The 18,082-nt window shown below is 44.1% G+C and overlaps 1 protein-coding gene across 1 annotated transcript in view; it reads left to right on the top strand.

The window, feature by feature from the left end:
• THSD7A (thrombospondin type 1 domain containing 7A) overlaps positions 1-18,082 on the top strand; it is a 570,344-nt gene that overhangs the window by 549,916 nt on the left and 2,346 nt on the right. The window contains exons 26-30 of the mRNA XM_068235085.1: positions 4,008-4,181; positions 7,974-8,069; positions 9,579-9,661; positions 12,675-12,888; positions 16,997-17,084. Of these exons, the coding sequence (XP_068091186.1) occupies positions 4,008-4,181; positions 7,974-8,069; positions 9,579-9,661; positions 12,675-12,888; positions 16,997-17,084 (655 nt within the window). The remainder of the gene's footprint in view (positions 1-4,007; positions 4,182-7,973; positions 8,070-9,578; positions 9,662-12,674; positions 12,889-16,996; positions 17,085-18,082) is intronic.

Below are 18,082 nucleotides of genomic sequence, written 5' to 3'. Positions count from 1 at the left end.
GGTCACATCTAGGGTACACATTATTCAGTTCTTATCCCACCGCAAACCTTCCAATGCCCCCAGTATATGTTTAGTATCCTCAATATATGCCTGGGTGCCTTTCACATATTTTTGTAGAAATGAATCCACATATCTTGATAGATTTGCAGTAAGGGAATCTACCCCAGACACAATGGGCCTACCCGGCGGGTTATCCAGGTCCTTGTGCACCTTTGGCAGGTGATAAAACAATGGCCTACGTGGGAATCCTACATTCAAAAAATCGTACTCTTTCTGGTTCAGAATGCCACAGGCCAGTCCCTCATCCAGTAGGTTTTTTAGTTGTTTTGCAAAATCGACTGTCGGATCATGACCCAAGACGTGGTAGGTCTCTGGGTCATTCAACAACCTGTAGGCCTCAATCTGATACTTCATTGATGACGTACTGTTGATTTGGAAGGCTGATGTTTCATCATTGCATAGGTTTATTGAGGAAATTAATGTAAATGATTGGAACATTAAATTTACTGCTGATAGTAGTAAGGATACTGTGATTTTTTTAGATTTGGAATTATATGTGGAGAATGACTGTCTAAACACCAGGACGTTTCATAAACCAGTGGCAGTGAATAGCTATATTTTATATACTAGCTGTCACCTTCCACGTTGGTTAAATAACATCCCCAAGGGGCAGTTCACGAGACTCCGCCGCAACTGTACAAATGTTGAGGAATATGATCGGGAGGCGGAGCAACTTGTGACTTGCCTTTTGGAGAAGGGTTACCCGGAACAACGTGTTGTGGAATCCAAGGTCGCTGTTCGACAAAAAGACCGAGACAGCCTATTAGGCCCCAAGCGAGAATCAAGCTGGGAGGAAAATGATTTTAGTATTGTCTTGCAATACACATCCCAATCAAATAAAATATCAAATATTATCCGTAAACACTGGGAGGTATTAAAGGAAGACAAGTTTCTAGGTGAAAAATTGCCTGATATTCCAAAGATGATATTCAGGAGGGCACCCAACCTAGGACTCTCTATAGCTACAGCAGCTAATGAAAGGAAAGAGGTGGGGAGGGACGGTGCCAGGAAAGGCAAGGGGGGTTTTATTAGATGTGGAATATGCCTCAATTGTAAGAGGACTAGAAATCCAGGTAGGATAGTAGAGATTGAGGCAATGGATTCTGTAAAATATAGAATCAGGGATTCAATGACATGTACTTCATGTGGTGTCATTTACTGTATACAATGTCCTTGTCAGAAAAGATATGTGGGGAGAACTAAGAGGTCCCTTCAGAGGAGGGTAGGAGAGCACTTTAATAATATTAAGAACAAATATGAAGGACACCCGTTATCCAAGCACTACAAAGAACAACATGGGGGCCGTGTAGGGGGGACTATCTTTTTTGGTCTTGAAGCAGTGGAACGCAGTGAGAGGGGAGGCAATTATATAGATAAAATGTCAAGACATGAATCAAAATGGATCTTTCAGCTTGATACACTAATCCCTAAGGGACTCAACAGCGAAATGGAATTCTTTGCGTTTTTTAAGTAATGTTTATGAAGTTGAATTTTTATCTTTTTATCCATCAGGTAATACAGGAGAAATTAGATTCTGTAAATATATGAGATGTTTGCCATAGTAGGATAAATGGAGGGCTAGAGGTTTGATTGTATACGTGTGGGTGGAGATTGTGATTTGAGTAATGTATTTAGGTACTGAATAATGTTGATACAAGAATGTATTATCCACTTGGTGGAATATGGAATAAATAGGAATATATGGATAAACACTTACTGTGTAGTAAAAAAAACGCTATTGAAATTGTGACCCCTGACCTCATTAAACTGAGGGGTGGTAACCACTTTTGACACATAAAAGCAGTGTGAGAGATGGCAGCCTCAGATTGTCAAGGAAACCCTCCTGAAGAAGGCCAACGCTGATTGGCAGAAACGCGTAGAGGTTTTAACATATCCATTTGATCTGTAACAAGTTGACTGGCCTTGGATGAGAGACGTGCGTGGAGCGCGCAACGGCCGTTTTTCACATAGAGATCCAAGAGACCGGAGTGGTGACGTCACCCAAAGCAACTGTGTGGACTCAGCTGATTGGACGGAAGTGTGGCGAGCGGACCTCGGTGTTTAGCAGCAGGAAGTGACGCAGGCCGCACCCGGATACCAGCAACACACGGACAGGTTGTTACAAGGAGACCGGACTCTCTGGCGGTAAATCCGCCTGGAAGGACGGAGAGACTGAGGGCTGTCAGTATCGTGGGAACACGCTGGACTTTGGGGCAGTAAATCAGACTGCCAGGAAGCTCCGGAGAAACCAGCAGTAGTGCTTAATGTGATCAGAGGCTCTGCGGTACCGTAAGTTGGAACTCTGAGTGTGTATAGACTATACCCTGTTGAGGTTGGCAGACGCTACTTTGGTCTGCACACAACAAGTCTGATCAATAGCATTTTTCACCCATATGAGGATTTTTTACAATTTTTATTGTGATTTTGATTTTTTACCTTTTTAATTTTTTGTGCACATTTAGAAAGAAGTATATTTGGAAGGGCCCTTCTATTAGGTTGTATGGCTGTGTTATGAATAGGATGAAGTGTGAGGTGAAGTTTTGTTGAATGCATTAACATTGAATAAAAACTACTTATGTCTTTTAGCGCGTGTTAGACTTAATACACCATTAATGTTCTTTTTGCTTAAAAGTGGTTTGCGCCTTGGATATCTGCCATGCAGGCCGTTTTTGCCCAGTCTCTTTCTTATGGTGGAGTCGTGAACACTGACCTTCATTGAGGCAAGTGAGGCCTGCAGTTCTTTAGATGTTGTCCTGGGGTCTTTTGTGGCCTCTCGGATGAGTTTTCTCTGCGCTCTTGGGGTAATTTTGGTCGGCCGGCCACTCCTGGGAAGGTTCATCACTGTTCCATGTTTTTGCCATTTGTGGATAATGGCTCTCACTGTGGTTCGCTGGAGTCCCAAAGCTTTAGAAATGGCTTTATAACCTTTACCAGACTGATAGATCTCAATTACAGTACTTTTGTTCTCATTTGTTCCTGAATTTCTTTGGATCTTGGCATGATGTCTAGCTTTTGAGGTGCTTTTGGTCTACTTCTCTGTGTCAGATAGCTCCTATTTAAGTGATTTCTTGATTGAAACAGGTGTGGCAGTAATCAGGCCTGGGGGTGACTACAGAAATTGAACTCAGGTGTGATAAACCACAGTTAAGTTATTTTTTAACAAGGGGGGGCAATCACTTTTTCACACAGGGCCATGTAGATGTGGAGTTTTTTTCCTCACTAAATAATAAAAACCATCATTTAAAACTGCATTTTGTGTTCAATTATGTTATCTTTGACTAATAGTTAATGGTTTTTGATGAGCAGAAACATTTAAGTGTGACAAACATGATAAAGAATAAGAAATCAGGAAGGGGGCAAATAGTTTTTCACATCACTGTATTAGGTGACAGTTCAGGGTTGAATTCTGAACAGATGCATCTGTAGTGCACTCTATTGAGCTGGAGGAAGTAGTAGGGCTGATGGGACAGCACAAGACAGAGCACAGAAACACGTAGACAGATTTTCAAGGACGTGGACTGGTGTGTTTGAACCTACCTTAACTAATTTGTCTCTTTTGGAGAGGCAGGCCCTGGGATGGAGCAGAGTGCTCTGTAAACGCAGATAGGCACCCAGGATAACAAGTTAGAACTCTTTACTGAAGATAAACATGCAGAGATAAATCATACAGCACCAGCAGGAAATGCAGCTTACTTAGAACACAGAGGAACAACAGACTACAGGAAATAACAACCCCAAAAAGATCATCATCACATTTTACACACAGTGACCTCTTGTGGTTGTTTTACTATACTGCAGTTTAAGGTAATAATGTTGTAAGGTAAGGTATTTAAGGTTGTTAAATCTCTAACACCCTGATGGGTAACTTCAAACTTTCTAGAATTCCCTTTATAACAGGACCCCGTGTATAGCGTGTATGAGGATTGTAATCGATTGCTCTCTCGCAGGTGACTGCTATCTGGACGATTGGTCAGACTGGAGCTTGTGCCAGCTGACTTGTGTGAACGGTCAGGATCTCGGGTTTGGAGGCGTTAAAGTGCGATCCAGAGCCGTCATTATACAGGAACTGGAGAACCAGCACCTCTGTCCGGAGCAAGCGCTGGAGACCAAGCCGTGCCACGGTGAGTGCGCCAATGTCTGACGCAAAAGAGTGACATCATCTCATCACATGAATACTAACGCTATAACTAAGTATGCAACTGGTCTTGTCTGTTATCAGTGACCAGATCACTAACGGTACCCATATATCTAATGACTTGACGGGAAATCGACCATCGGATTCGATAATTATTATAAAATCGGATGAAAATCGGTGGCGTCAAGTTCATGCTCAATAGACGATGTGACCAATTTCGGGCCGAGCATGTCAGTCAGTCGGACATGCTGCAGGATGTCGGGCTGTCATGGTTGACTGGGTGCCCGGCAGTAACGTTAAGCAGTACGTTGAGGTGAACGAAGAAACCCCAGGCGCTATCCCCCCTAATGTCAAATATGCTGCCCCCCCGGAGTACTGTACTTGTCCGTGTCCTCCGCTGGCCTCGGGCTCCGTCCTTCATCCATACAGCGTGTATGGATGGAGCCCGGCCAAGCCTTCCCCTCTCCCCCGAGCCCTTGTCCAATCCATGGGCAAGGGGCTCTTCCCCACCTCCGGTGCCCCAGGAGGTTGTGGGGGCGAAGACTCCCTGGGGGGAGGTTCATGGTGGCATCTGGGAGTCCCCTTTAAGAAGGGGACCCCAGATGCCCACCCCCCTCCCAGGAGAAATGAGTATAAGGGTACAAAGTACCCCTTACCCATTTCCACAAAGGGTTAAATGAAATAAAAACACAACCACGAAAAAAGTCCTTTAATGCTTATAATCAACCATAAATACTTACCTGTACCTTTAAAAAAAAGTTCCCATGCCAATATCCACGGTAATGTCCCACGACGAAAGTATCCTCTAACTTGCAATATTCAATTAAGTTGATTGAAGATCTCCACCGCCCCCCACATAGCAGAGAATGCGTCCTGTGAGGACGTGTACAGCTGCCGGCTACCGCTGTCCTCCCCGCCTCCTCACCTGTCACCCTCACCTGGCCTGCCACGCCAGGCTAAGTGAGGGTGACACAGGTGAAGGCAGGTGGGGAGCTGGCGCTATGCGTCTGCACAGGACGCATTCTCTGCTATACTAACCGGTTCATGAATGATCTGGTTCTTTTTACTGCATTGAATGGGCGATTCACTTGATTCAATTCAGTAAAAAAGAACCGGATCATTCATGAACTGGTTAGTATAGCAGAGAAAGCGTCCCCACCTGCCTTCACCTGTGTCACCCTCGCCTAGCCTGGCACCCATGGGTGCCCCGGGTACCAGGCTAGGTGAGGGTGACAGGTGAGGAGGAGGAGAGGACAGTGGTAGCCGGCAGCTATATGCGTCCTCACAGGACACATGCTCTGCTATGTGGGGGGCGGAGATCTTCAATCAACTTAATTGAAGATCGCAAGTTAGAGGGTATATCTTCGTCGTGGGACATTTCCACGGTCCGCTGACCCAAAATCTGAGGTTCGAGCCATCTCTAATTACAAGACAAGTGTATCTGCAGTGTTTAATTACAGATTTCAAAGAACAAAAATGAGAACATTTTTTTTTAGTACACAATCTGTATAACTGCGAAAATAACAAGTTTTTCATTATTAATATTATTATTGCCTTTTTAAGTTTTTACACTACTGTATATGAAAAACACAAATAATTCTTTGTTCTGGAGCTCCCCCTGCTGTTTTCTAACTGGAACAAAATGTTGTGTTACTGCAAGGAAGCAAAGCTCGGATGGCGACAGAGCCAGATGCAGTAAACTGCGTAAAGTAGCCATGTGCAGGGAAAGCACTGCCATTTAACTGTTACTACTGCCGGCGGTGCACTGCCCCTTAGCCCATTAACGCATTGCTATGCCTATTACCATAGCAACATGCATGTTAACCACTAACACCTGTTAACAGACGGTGCTCCACAGAGACTAGTAATGGTAAATTTGCTGTGGCTACTTTACGCAGTTTACTGCATCTGCTCCACAGGTAACAGCTGAGCTTAAAGGAGGACTCCGTGTACTGAATCTGTCTAGATGGGAGCAGGGAAACGGGTTATCTGCATTACAAGTGTGGGGACAACTGTGTCATCATCATAAAAAATGGAAGCTGTCCTCTGCCTGTTTATCATAAGAACAGCAGGGGGTGTTAAAACGTCACGGTCTGAAAGTCTGTTTTAAATTTTTATGGACCACCTCCTATCCAGACTGAGAGCTGCTGTGCAGGGAGATTACAAATGCAGATTGAGGTACTTATATGAATAAAAAGTGATACGACTGCAGTGACATGGAGGGAGTTCAGTGTCATTAGTAAATACATGTCAGTGTATCAGGAATTGTCACCCCCTCGCTCTACAGCCCTTCCAGGGTGTCTGCGGGGGAGGGGAGAAGAATCTGTGACAGCATTACCTGGAAAAGTTACTACTGGTAATACTGGGAGACTAGTGACAGCAAGCGAGTCAATACATTTACACTTTAAAGGGATATTGTAGGGGGGTCGGGGGAAAATGAGTTGAACTTACCCGGGGCTTCTAATGGTCCCCCGCAGACATCCTGCGCCCGTGCAGCCACTCACCGATGCTCCGGCCCCGCCTCCGGTTCACTTCTGGAATTTCTGACTTTAAAGTCAGAAAACCAATGCGCCTGCGTTGCCGTGTCCTCGATCCCGCCGATGTCACCAGGAGCGGACTGCGCAGGCACAGACCATACTGGGCCACAAGCAGTGGCTGAATGGTGTAATGGTTAAGGGCTCTGTCTCTGACACAGGAGACCAGGGTTCGAATCTCGGCTCTGCCTGTTCAGTAAGCCAGCAATTATTCAGTAGGAGACCTTTGGCAAGTCTCCATAACGCTGCTACTGCCTATAGAGCGCGTCTTAGTGGCTGCAGCTCTGGCGCTTTGAGTCCGCCAGGAGAAAAGCGCGATATAAGTGTTCTGTGTTTGTTGTTTGTTTGTTTGTTAGTGACATCAGCGGTAGCGAGGACACTGCAACGCAGGCGCTGTGGTTTTCAGACTTTAAAGTCGGAAATTCCAGAAGTGAGCCGGGGCCGGAGCATCGGTGAGTGGCTGCGCGAGTACAGGATGTCTGCGGGGGGCGGAGCATCGGTGAGTGGCTGCGCGGGCACAGGATGTCTGCGGGGCCGGAACATCGGTGAGTGGCTGCGCGAGTACAGGATGTCTGCGGGGGGCGGAGCATCGGTGAGTGGCTGCGCGGGCACAGGATGTCTGCGGGGGGCGGAGCATCGGTGAGTGGCTGCGCGGGCACAGGATGTCTGCGGGGGGCGGAGCATCGGTGAGTGGCTGCGCGGGCACAGGATGTCTGCGGGGCCGGAACATCGGTGAGTGGCTGCGCGGGCACAGAATGTCTGCGGGGGGGCAGAGCAACGGTGAGTGGCTGCGCGGCGCAGGATGTCTGCAGGGGACCATTAGAAGCCCTGGATAAGTTCAACTCCTTTTCCCCCGACCCCCCCCCCCCCCCTCCACAGTGTCCCTTTAAAGGACAACTGAAGTGAGAAGAATATGGAGGCTGCCATATTTATTTCCTTTTAAGCAATACCAGTTGCCTGGTTGTCCTGCTGATCCCCTGCCTCCAATACTTTCAGCTATAGCCCCTGAACAAGCATGCTTGTTTCGGGTGTGTGATTCAGAAAATACAACAGCCAGAGATGAGCAGGACAGCCAGGCAACTGGTATTGTTTAACAGGAAATAAATATGGCAGCCTCCATATCACTTTTTACCCCGGGTTCACTTTAAGGCAGATTGACCCTAAAGAAACTTAGCCTTCACAATATTCAGTTATACTTGCCTAACGCTCACTCCTATTACAGTACTCTGCTTCTTCCCACACAGACGGACAATGCTTTGAGTACAATTGGTTGGCGACTCCGTGGAAGGGATCGTCCCGCATCGTTTGGTGTCAGAGATCAGACGGGTTTAATGTCACAGGTAAGCATGCTGAAAAATGTAATCATTTTATTTAAGCAGTAGGATTAGCCATACCATGCCAGGGGAAAAAAAAACATATATATAATTAGATAAATATTTGATCTACTTACATAACACATGTATTGTACTGTCCACGTTTTGATTTCAGTGAATGTTATATAGTAAATGAAGAGAATTCTGTTCCTGGTGGGAACCATGTCTTTTGCCCACAGTTTGAGGCTAAATCCTGATGTCATTTCTGCCCTTTACTTTTTTTCTTTTCTCCTCCAATCGCTGAGTCACCTCAGCCTTGCTTGTAAACACAAGTGAGCAGAGTATCGTGTTTCAGATAGGCAGCTAGGCAGGGAAATAAAGGGAAGAGGAGGAATATATTATACATAAAAAGAACCCCCAGCATGCAACTGTTTGGCACTGACTATTGAAGGGCCAGTGCTCCTTAAGTATGTGATAACTCCAAATCATAACAGCAGAAACAGTTTTGAATGCAGTATTAGCATCCTTATCATGCTTAAAGTGAACCAGAGACGAAGCACCCTTGTGTATTTTACCATAGAAATCAGTGGGAACATTAGAGAAAACATTTACCATGCTCTCTGTTCCATCCTCACTGCTAAAAGTGTCTGTTATCTAGCTGAGATAAGAATCCCGGACTGAGCATTGATTCTGGCTTTGCTATAATGACTCAGCTATAATGATTCCTGAGCAAAGCCAGCAGGGGGCAGGCTTGGACTTGAAGACAGCAAAGAACACAGTCTCAGCTATAATTATTCTGTAGCAAAGCCAGACCACTGCTTAGTCGGGATTCTTATCTTAGAGGTGATAACAGGCAAATTAAACAGAGAACAATGTAACAAAGAGCAGATTAGGTGTTTACTGTCATGTTCCCACTGATTTATAAGGTAAAATACATGAGGTTGCTTCATCTCTGGTTCTCTTTAAAAACAAGAAGATAATCGAGAGCCCAATATGGTGCAGTATTGTCAGGTAAACTGAAGAGTTCAATACAATTTTGTGTATATATACTCACAAACACGGGTTACCCATAGGCAACCACTTTAAATGCAGGTGGGGAGCATTAGGACCGGACCCCACTCAGGTTCAGAAGTCGCTCTCTGTAGATAGTAGTGTCAAGGCGCTCAAACCTATTGCTTGACCCACTGAGTTGTGCTCCCATTTTTGCCTGAAGAAGCGGGGTCACGCCCGCGAAATGCGTTGCATTTGGAGTTGAATAAATTATCTGTCAATTCTGTTTTATTGAGACTCAAGTGAGTTTTCTTTTTTTGTAAGAGGGAGGTGAGTCCACCTTAACATCCCCCTCTGCTTTTAAATGGTTTTTAAAATGTTTTACTCTACGCTGGCACCTCTGTATACCGAGTTTTTTGCTTAGCATCTTTATCACTTAATACACTCAGACCAGTTGCTGTTGAAATGTGATTTTTATGGTGACAATCCCGCTTTAAATGATGCTGGATCCTCTGCATTCTGCTGACCGTGTTTTCCGCCCTCCAGGAGGCTGCTTCGAGGTTCTCAAGCCGGAGAGCGAACGGACGTGCAATCCGCCATGTAAGCAGACGCACTCCTACTGCACGGAGGTGGGTACCGCCCGCGCTGAGGGATGACAAGCCAATATACAGCAGTTCCGCTACATTTCCTCTCTCCTCCACAACAGGCAGAGCCCAGCCTGAGCAGCGCCTTGCTGTTAATTGTCACATAAGTATGATCGATGGCTTTGTGCCGCAACCCCTCCAAATCGCACTTTGTGAATAGTTGTCTAATGGCTTTACTTGTAGTCTCTCCATTGTTTTATCACTTTGCCTATTAGCCTCCTGCTAGCAGCTGAGCTCTGGTGCTGATCACAATCACACGTCATGAAAGCCAAAAATAGCGGACAACGCGCCGCTTACAGGAAGCAAATATGTGCGGGTCATTAATAAATACACGCTAAGTAAAATGAATATATCAAGTGTGGAGGCTCACATATGCCCTAAGGCAGAAGAGACATCTAAGCACAAATACTGATAATAGTAATGATAATAATCATAATAATTTATTTTAAAGAGACTCTGAAGCGGAAAAAAAAATTATGGTATAATAAATTGGTTGTGTAGTACGGATAATTATTAGAACATTAGTAGCATAGAAAATATTCTAAAAATATTATTTTCAGTTATAAAGGGTTTTTTTTTTTTAATAGCATTGCATCATTCTCTAATATTTGCAGTTTACACACTACACAGCATTCTAAATGATTTTACAGAGCATGCTAGTGAACTTTTGAACCCTTCTCTGCAGAGAAAAAGAAAATACAATGACTGACAGTTGAGATAATAAGCTTCAGAAGACAGAGCTCTCTGCGACTTTGAAAGTTGTGGAGCTCAATAATATTAGACTTATGTCTCTGCTCCTAATGTTTTATTTCTTAGCTGTACTACACATACAAATCATCATCATATCATTTTTTTTCCACTTCAGTGTCTCTTTAACAAAATAATGTCAATAATAATATAAATTAAAATAATGATGGTAATAATAATAATAATAATAATAACATTATTATTTACTACATACTACTTTATGTAATAATTATTATTAGTTTTACCAAAAGGGCATGGCAATAATAATAATAATGTAATACTTTATTGCATTACTATTATTATTGCCATGCCCTTTTGGTAAAACTAATAATAATTATTACATAAAGTGGAATGTAGTAAATTATTCAGGATACTCCCTTTTATGGTAATTTTTCTGGTTTCTGCATCAGAAATATATCCTGTTATGTAGCCCCACCCTGCCAATGATGCTTAGCCTAGGCTGTTTAGCTATGCGGAGTATTCCTCCTAGAGCTTTCTGGGAGACTGGGCATTATTTTCACTGGCTTCAAAACATAAATCAGGAAGAGAAAAGATTTTACAATAAGCAAATACTGATTAAATAATTTATAAATGAATATTGCGAAAGACTAAGCAATTTTATTTACGAGGTTTTTTTACACTACCGTTCCTTTTTAATACAATGATAATAATAATAATAATAAGAAGAAGCTCTTGGAGTTCAGCCACATGGAAAGGAATGCTATAGTATTTCTGTAACTGGAGATAAAGCTACAAACACTTATGATCTGACGTTTCAGCAGGAAATTAGCACAGCAATCCAACTGAACAAATCACTACTAAGGAGGCCGGTGGCATCAGGGCACGTCACTTCCAGCCAACACTATTAACTGTGATAGGTCCTGCCAAGGGAGGCGGAGCTAGTAGATCACATAAAATAGGGAAGGGGCATTTGTAAGATCTCAATTTGCTGACAGTAAACTACTCGCACTGAAAAGCCTTCAAGCACACCTGACCTGAGGCAAAGCTACCCAAGGTAAGAACAGAGGTATGTACATGCTGATTCCACATACCGCCTTGAAAACTTTGACTTTTGGCTAAAGTCAAATTTTCGGACAGGAAGAGGCGGGCTTGCTGTGATGTTCCCGCCTATCAGCCTCCCATCCCCTGCTCTTCTTCACCTCATTCACTCCCCATAAGTGGATGAAATGAGAGGGTGGGCAGGGCAACATCACATCTAGCCCGCCTCTTCCTGTCTGAAAATTTGTCTTTAGCCAAAAGTCAGATGTTTGAAGGAGTGATTACAGGGATCGGAGGGAACAAGGAGAGGAACCGGCAATAATCAGAAGTATGTGGATCCAGCATGGACACATCTCTATGCTTACCTTAGCTAGCTTTACCTCCAGTCAGGCGTGCTTTAAGCCTGTATGGATAGAAGCACAAAGGATTGTTGAACTTTAAACGTTTAGTTCCAAAACTAATACTTATAATTTACACTAATCAACAGCTTTTACAAGGTGCTGTTTTCGGTCAGACTCCCAGTCATTTCAACCGTATTTGAAAAATTCTAATTGACCTCATTGCTGACTTCCTTTGCCCGTTTTGTCATACTGATCCACTGGCTTTAACCTCCTTGGTGGTAGCCCCGAGTCAGACTCTAGGTGGAAAAAAAAAAGCCAGGAGTGGTAACCCCGAGTCTGGAGGTATAGGGAGGCAGCACAGCGTGGCAATTTCTCTAACTCGCCTCCCCCAGGATCCAGCCATTCTTTTTACGGTCTTCCGAGGCTCTGTATCCCTCGGGTGAGATCGCCGTCATAACAGATGCCAATCTCACTATAGGATTACAGCACCACCCGGCGGATGGAGGGAGAATTGTAGCGCTGGATCCCCGGGAGGTGAGTAAGTGAAGGGGCTGCTGCAGATCTCACTGCGCTATGATTGTTTTCCTGCTTTTTGGGTCTATAAGTGTGTGAAAAAAATGTACCGCTTTAAGATCCTAAAATCCAGTAATAATCATACCGCTAGGGGGGTTAAAGCTGTCTGTGTCATTAATCCAAAATAGGTATGCAAATCAGGTGTTCAGATGTCCTGGGTGCATGCGAAAAACGCATTAAGTCATAGCTCATCGATGAACATCGGTTCTCAGTTTTTTCTGTGCATAAAATACGCATGAAATTGTGTCCCCTGCCTGACATTTACAAATGACTAAATAAAGATGTTAACCTCCTTCCTCTCCAACGGAGGCCCACTTTAACCTTGTGTTGTCTTGCAGACGGGATCGTGTGGCTGTGAAGATGGCTACACCGAGGTGACGTCATCGGACGGGACGCTGGATCAGTGCACTCTCATCCCCGTAGTGATAATTCCCACCTCCGACGATAAGAAGGGAGACGTAAAAACAAGCAGAGCCATCAACCCAACCCAGCCGTCCAGCAGCCAGTCGGGCTATGGGGGGAGGACGTGGTTCCTGCAGCCTTTTGGTTCCGGTGAGTACAATGGCTAAAGCCAGGGAAAAGATTGGCTCAATCAGGCTGCAACTGAAATGAAACCAACATAGATGTGCAGCTCCCCCTAGGGGCTTAATTACACACCTTAATTACAAATCCGATGCAAAACTATGCACTACACCCTAATCTAAATACATTGAATGCAAAATGATAGGTGACGTGCTTCAGGTCAGATACTCGCCTATAGAGAGAGAGAGAGAAGGCTCTGGATCCCACAGATCCTTCCCAGTTCTCTCCACCGCTAACCCCCATTGAAATTCCCACCACTCAGCAGTCTACAGAAATACTCCCATTCCCAAGTACTTCCAAAGACGGCGCATCTGTACAGTGCAGTTCAGATTGTAATGACACAAAGACCCATATGCAATTCACTTTTTCTGCTTAGTTTTCTCCTAGGCAATCGTTTTTTTTATCTCCTGTTTAAATAACTTTTCAGTTAGAGGAACTCCAGTGAAAATAATGTAATAAAAAAGTGCTTCATTTTTACCATAATGATGTATAAATGATTTAGTCAGTGTTTGCTCATTGTAAAATCTTTCCTCTCCCCAATTTACATTCTGACATGTATTACATGGTGACATTGTTACTGTGGGCAAGTTATGTAGTTGTTTCTAGCTGCTCTGGCTGTTACAGACAGCTGCAAACAGCCATTTCCTGTCTGTGAACATTGTTACATTGTGGCAGTTTGCCCAGAGTACCGTGCGGTCCTCAGAGCTTCTTGTGGGAGGGGTTTTACCACAATATCAGTCATACAGCGCCCCCTGATGGTCTGTTTGTGAAATGCAATAGATTTGTCATGTAAAAGGGGGTATCAGCTACTGATTGGGATAAAGTTCAATTCTTGGTTGGAGTTTCTCTTTAAATAAAGTACCAAAAAAAAAAAAGTAGGCGAAAAAGTGCTATAAAAATTATTTTGACTATTTTCTTGTTTGTAAATGGTTTAAAGGGCATTTTATTCACAAGGGCCCCTATGCAATTAAAATTTTCTCCTGAGTTTTCTTCTAAGTGATATGTTTAACATTTGTCAGTACAATACCTTTTAAGTCACCAGCAAACAAGAAAATAGTTTTAAGTAGTTTTGATAGTACTTTTCCAACTACTTTTTGGTACTTTTTCAATTACAAAGTGCTGCACAATCTTTCTAAATACCAGATGAAAAATGATATCCAAGGAGAAAACTCAGGAGAAAAAGTTAATTGCATATGGCTCATTGGTCACTAACCAAAATAGCACTAGTTACCTCCTGTTACACGCGCTATTTCATTAGAGTGCCTTAAACGTGCACTAGTGACTGCGCAGCGTGCGTAATTACCTTCAGTCACAAGAACGCACACTATGCTGCTGTAGTACAGCATAGCAAGTGCTAGTAACTTTAAGCCCTGCTATTTGCCGATAACGGGAGCTCCACTCCTCCCGCCCTGAACCCCTGCGGGTCAAGTCACTTTACAGGACGTGATCCCTGTACTTTGATTGGCCCAATAGGCTGCCTGTCACTTGAAAGGCAGGCTGTTGGGCCAATCAAAGCCTCCTGTGCAGGCGCAGTACATGTAAACTTCATACTGTGCCTGCGCAGGACACTCCTGGTGACGGGAGGGAGGACATGGGCAGCCATAGCTGCGTAGGCGCAGTGGCGTTCAACTTGTACGATGAAAAAATGGAAAGTGAGCCGACCATTCTTATGAACGATCAGAAATGACAAATATCTTCTAACCAATCTGATCAGATTAATGAAATCGACCAAATTTTGGATCGATCCCATCAATCTGATCGGATTGGTTAGAATATTTTTTTCCATTAGAGGTCCCAAACGATCGTTTACGATTGTTCATACGAATAACCGTTTGTAAACAATTGTACAGCAAATTGTATCATTCATGGCCACCTTTAGGAGAAAAAGAGAATTGAATAAGGGTCAAATCAGTGTTATATCATTTCACCTGGTTATGGGGATAATGTGTGAGATCGGTGTATGGAAGTGTCTTCCTGCAGAAATGGCTGCCATTCTGTCCCGTGATGTTGACTTCTGTAGACACCCCAACAGGTGCCACAACAGACTGCCTGACCCGCCTTTTCCCCCTGGGGTCACCAGGAAAAGCAGGCAGGTTATGATTGGACAGTGCAGATCAGCAGCACGCTGATGAGTGAAACCCCAGTAAAAATCCACTTGTCCCTTTCAGCCCCAGGACCACTCAACGGCAATTGGCGTGAAGTTTCGGGAGTGGAGATTGCAGGGGATTGCGCACACCGATGCGCACGCATTCCCACTTGCATCATCAGTCTCCCAGCGGCGATCGCCCCTAAGAGACTGTTACATAGCGAAACCGCCGTCTATTTACAATCTATAGCAGCGCTGTACTGGGGACAGCTTTGTGACACGGCTGTCCCCCTGGGAGGCAGGAGAGCGATCGGCTGTCATAGGCTAATGCCTATGACAGCCAATCGTGCGAATTGGCTGCCGGGGGGAGGGAGGGAAGACTGGGGAGGGAAAAAAAAAACCACACACACAAAAAAAACACAAACAACCCAGCAGCGATCAGAGCCCACCAACAGAAAGATCTGTTGGTGGGCAAAAAAGAGGGGGGGATCACTTGTGTGCTGAGTTGTATGGCCCTGCAGCGAGGCCTTAAAGCTGCAGTGACCTAAATTGTGAAAAATAGCCTAGTCACTAGGGGGGGTGTAAGCCTACGGTCCTCAAGTGGTTAAGGACCTGTTTATAAAAGGGGAAAACTAATTTTATTTAAATAATGTTTGCCACATTTATTACAGCAGTGACCACAGGGGGAGACATAGCGCTTCACCACTTAAACTGGACCTGAACTCTTGCACAGGACAGAAGAGAAACAGAGAGAAATGCACCCTGTATGTATTTAGAGAGTTTAGCCTGACTAATTCCCCCTCATCTGTGACTAATCACCACTGATACAGAATACTGCTGCCAGACTGCTAACCAACCAACCCCATCACTGCCACATAACGCCAGTCCTGCATTCCCTTCACCTGCTACCTATAAAGTGGAGGATCCTATTCAAGATCTTACTGACATCTAAGTAACTTAATCTGGGCCCGGGATACATGAAAGAAATCTTACAGCTGCATAGCAAATCCCTGCAATCTCAGATCCACAGGTTCTAATAATCTAGTCATACCCAGAGTCCACTGAGAAACTTTCGGTTCCAGAGCCTTCTGTCATGCTGCCCCTACGTCTTGGAACTCCTTACCTCAGCAGATCAGGACAGCTCCATCTCTGGACGTGTTTAAATCCAGACAGAAAACTCACCTGTTCAGTTTGGCATTTGCAGAAATATAACTTTTGTTGTGTGAATACTTCATCCTGCTACAAACTACTTTGAGTCCTATGGGGGAAAAGCGCTATAGAAATGTTATTGTTATTGTTAACTGTAATTTGATCTCTCCGCTCTGTCTGCCGACGGCCACGGCAGATGAGCTCATTTGAAAGCACAGGACAGGATGTTATGTCTGCTTCCATGAAAGCAGAAAGTACACACACTACAGATTTATTGCATGATTTGTATCAGTGGTAACAAAGAAAATTTTTTACTTAAAGGTGGTTATGCTGTTGCTTGTTTTTTAGAGCATGGCATTCTGAGTTCTTTAGTACAGGAGAATGGAGCTCTGATGACCCCTGGAGGGGAATTCCTGCACTGCACTTCTTCCCTTTTCAGTGTTTAAAGGGCAACTGTAGTGAGAGGTATATGGAGGCTGCCATATTTATTTCCCATTAAACAATACTAGTTTCCTGGCATACCTGCTGATGTATTTGGCCCAGAAACAAGCATGCAGCTAATCTAGTCAGATCTGTCAATAATTAATGTCAGAAACACCTGATCTGCTGCATGCTTGTTCAGGGGCTATAGCTAAAAGTGGCAGAGGATCAGCAGGAAAGCCAGGCAACCGGTATTGCTTAAAAGGAAAACAATATAGCAGCCTCCGTAACCCTCTCACTACAGTTGTCCCTTAAGAACCTGCTGGACATACACTTTATATCAGCCGTATATGAGTTTAGACTAGAATAGGAATGATACAGCATCTCTTGTAACAACCAATAACCATCATTTCATTTTTCCAGACGGGAAGCTGAAGACCTGGGTGTACGGGGTGGCAGCCGGTGCCTTTGTGTTACTCTTGTTTGTGGTCTCCATGATCTATCTGGCCTGGTGAGTGTTTGCCTGTTTCCAAAACGTTGCTGTGTGTCTCTTGTGAAGCTTTTGGCTGGATAGTGTGCTGGTTAAGGGCTCTGCCTCTAACACAGGCAGCCAGAGTTCAAATCTCATCTCTTCCTGTTCAGTAAGCCAGTGCTTATTCAGTAAGGAGACCTTGGGCAAGAATCCCTAAGATGGCTACTGCCTCCTGAGCATGCCCTAGTGGCTGCAGCTCTGGTGCTTGGAGTCTGCCAGGAGAGAACAGTGTTATAAATGTTCTGTGTATATGTATCTTACCAGCATATCCCTCTCACCTTGGGTTCCCTTTAAAGAACAAGCGACAGCCATGCTAACCTAGAAATAAAAAAAACACATATATAGGTAGATAAATACTAGTTCTACTTACATCACAGATGTATTGTACTGTCCACGTTATGATTCCTGTGAATTTTATAAAGGAAAAGCAGAGAATCCTATTCTAGGCAGTTTCCATCTTGGTTACCTTTGAATGAAGCTAATCCTGACCTCATTTCCCCCCTCACTCTTTTTTCTCCTCTTGCTAATTGTGTATTCATTACCCGCCCTCCTCCCAGAGTCTTCAGACACTCCCACTGAGGTCTATACTAGGAAGTACACTGTCTTATGTCATTAGAAGGAGTGAGAATTAAAAAGGAGGAATATATTATAGACAAAAAGACCATCCAGCATGTAACTGTTTGGCAATGGCATTTAAAGGGCCATTGCTCCTAAGATATGTGATAACTCCAAACCATAACAGCAGAAAAAGTTTTGAAAGTTTTGAATGCAGGATTAGCATCTTTATCACTTAATACACTCAGACCAGTTGCAGCTGAAATTTGATTTTTATGGTGACAATCCCGCTTTAAAAAGGAGTGGGAGGGAGAAATAGTTTAGGCATACTAGCCTGGGCTACTTATATTTACATAGCCTTGGAGAGGCTCATTCAACTTGGACCAAATGTCACCTCATCTGCTGGGAAAAGTAGGTGAGAA

Source organism: Hyperolius riggenbachi, chromosome 5, assembly GCF_040937935.1.
Source record: "Hyperolius riggenbachi isolate aHypRig1 chromosome 5, aHypRig1.pri, whole genome shotgun sequence".
NCBI classification, from domain to species: domain Eukaryota; kingdom Metazoa; phylum Chordata; class Amphibia; order Anura; family Hyperoliidae; genus Hyperolius; species Hyperolius riggenbachi.
Note: the sequence above shows the minus strand (reverse complement) of the source record. Positions and strands in the feature narration are given on the sequence as shown.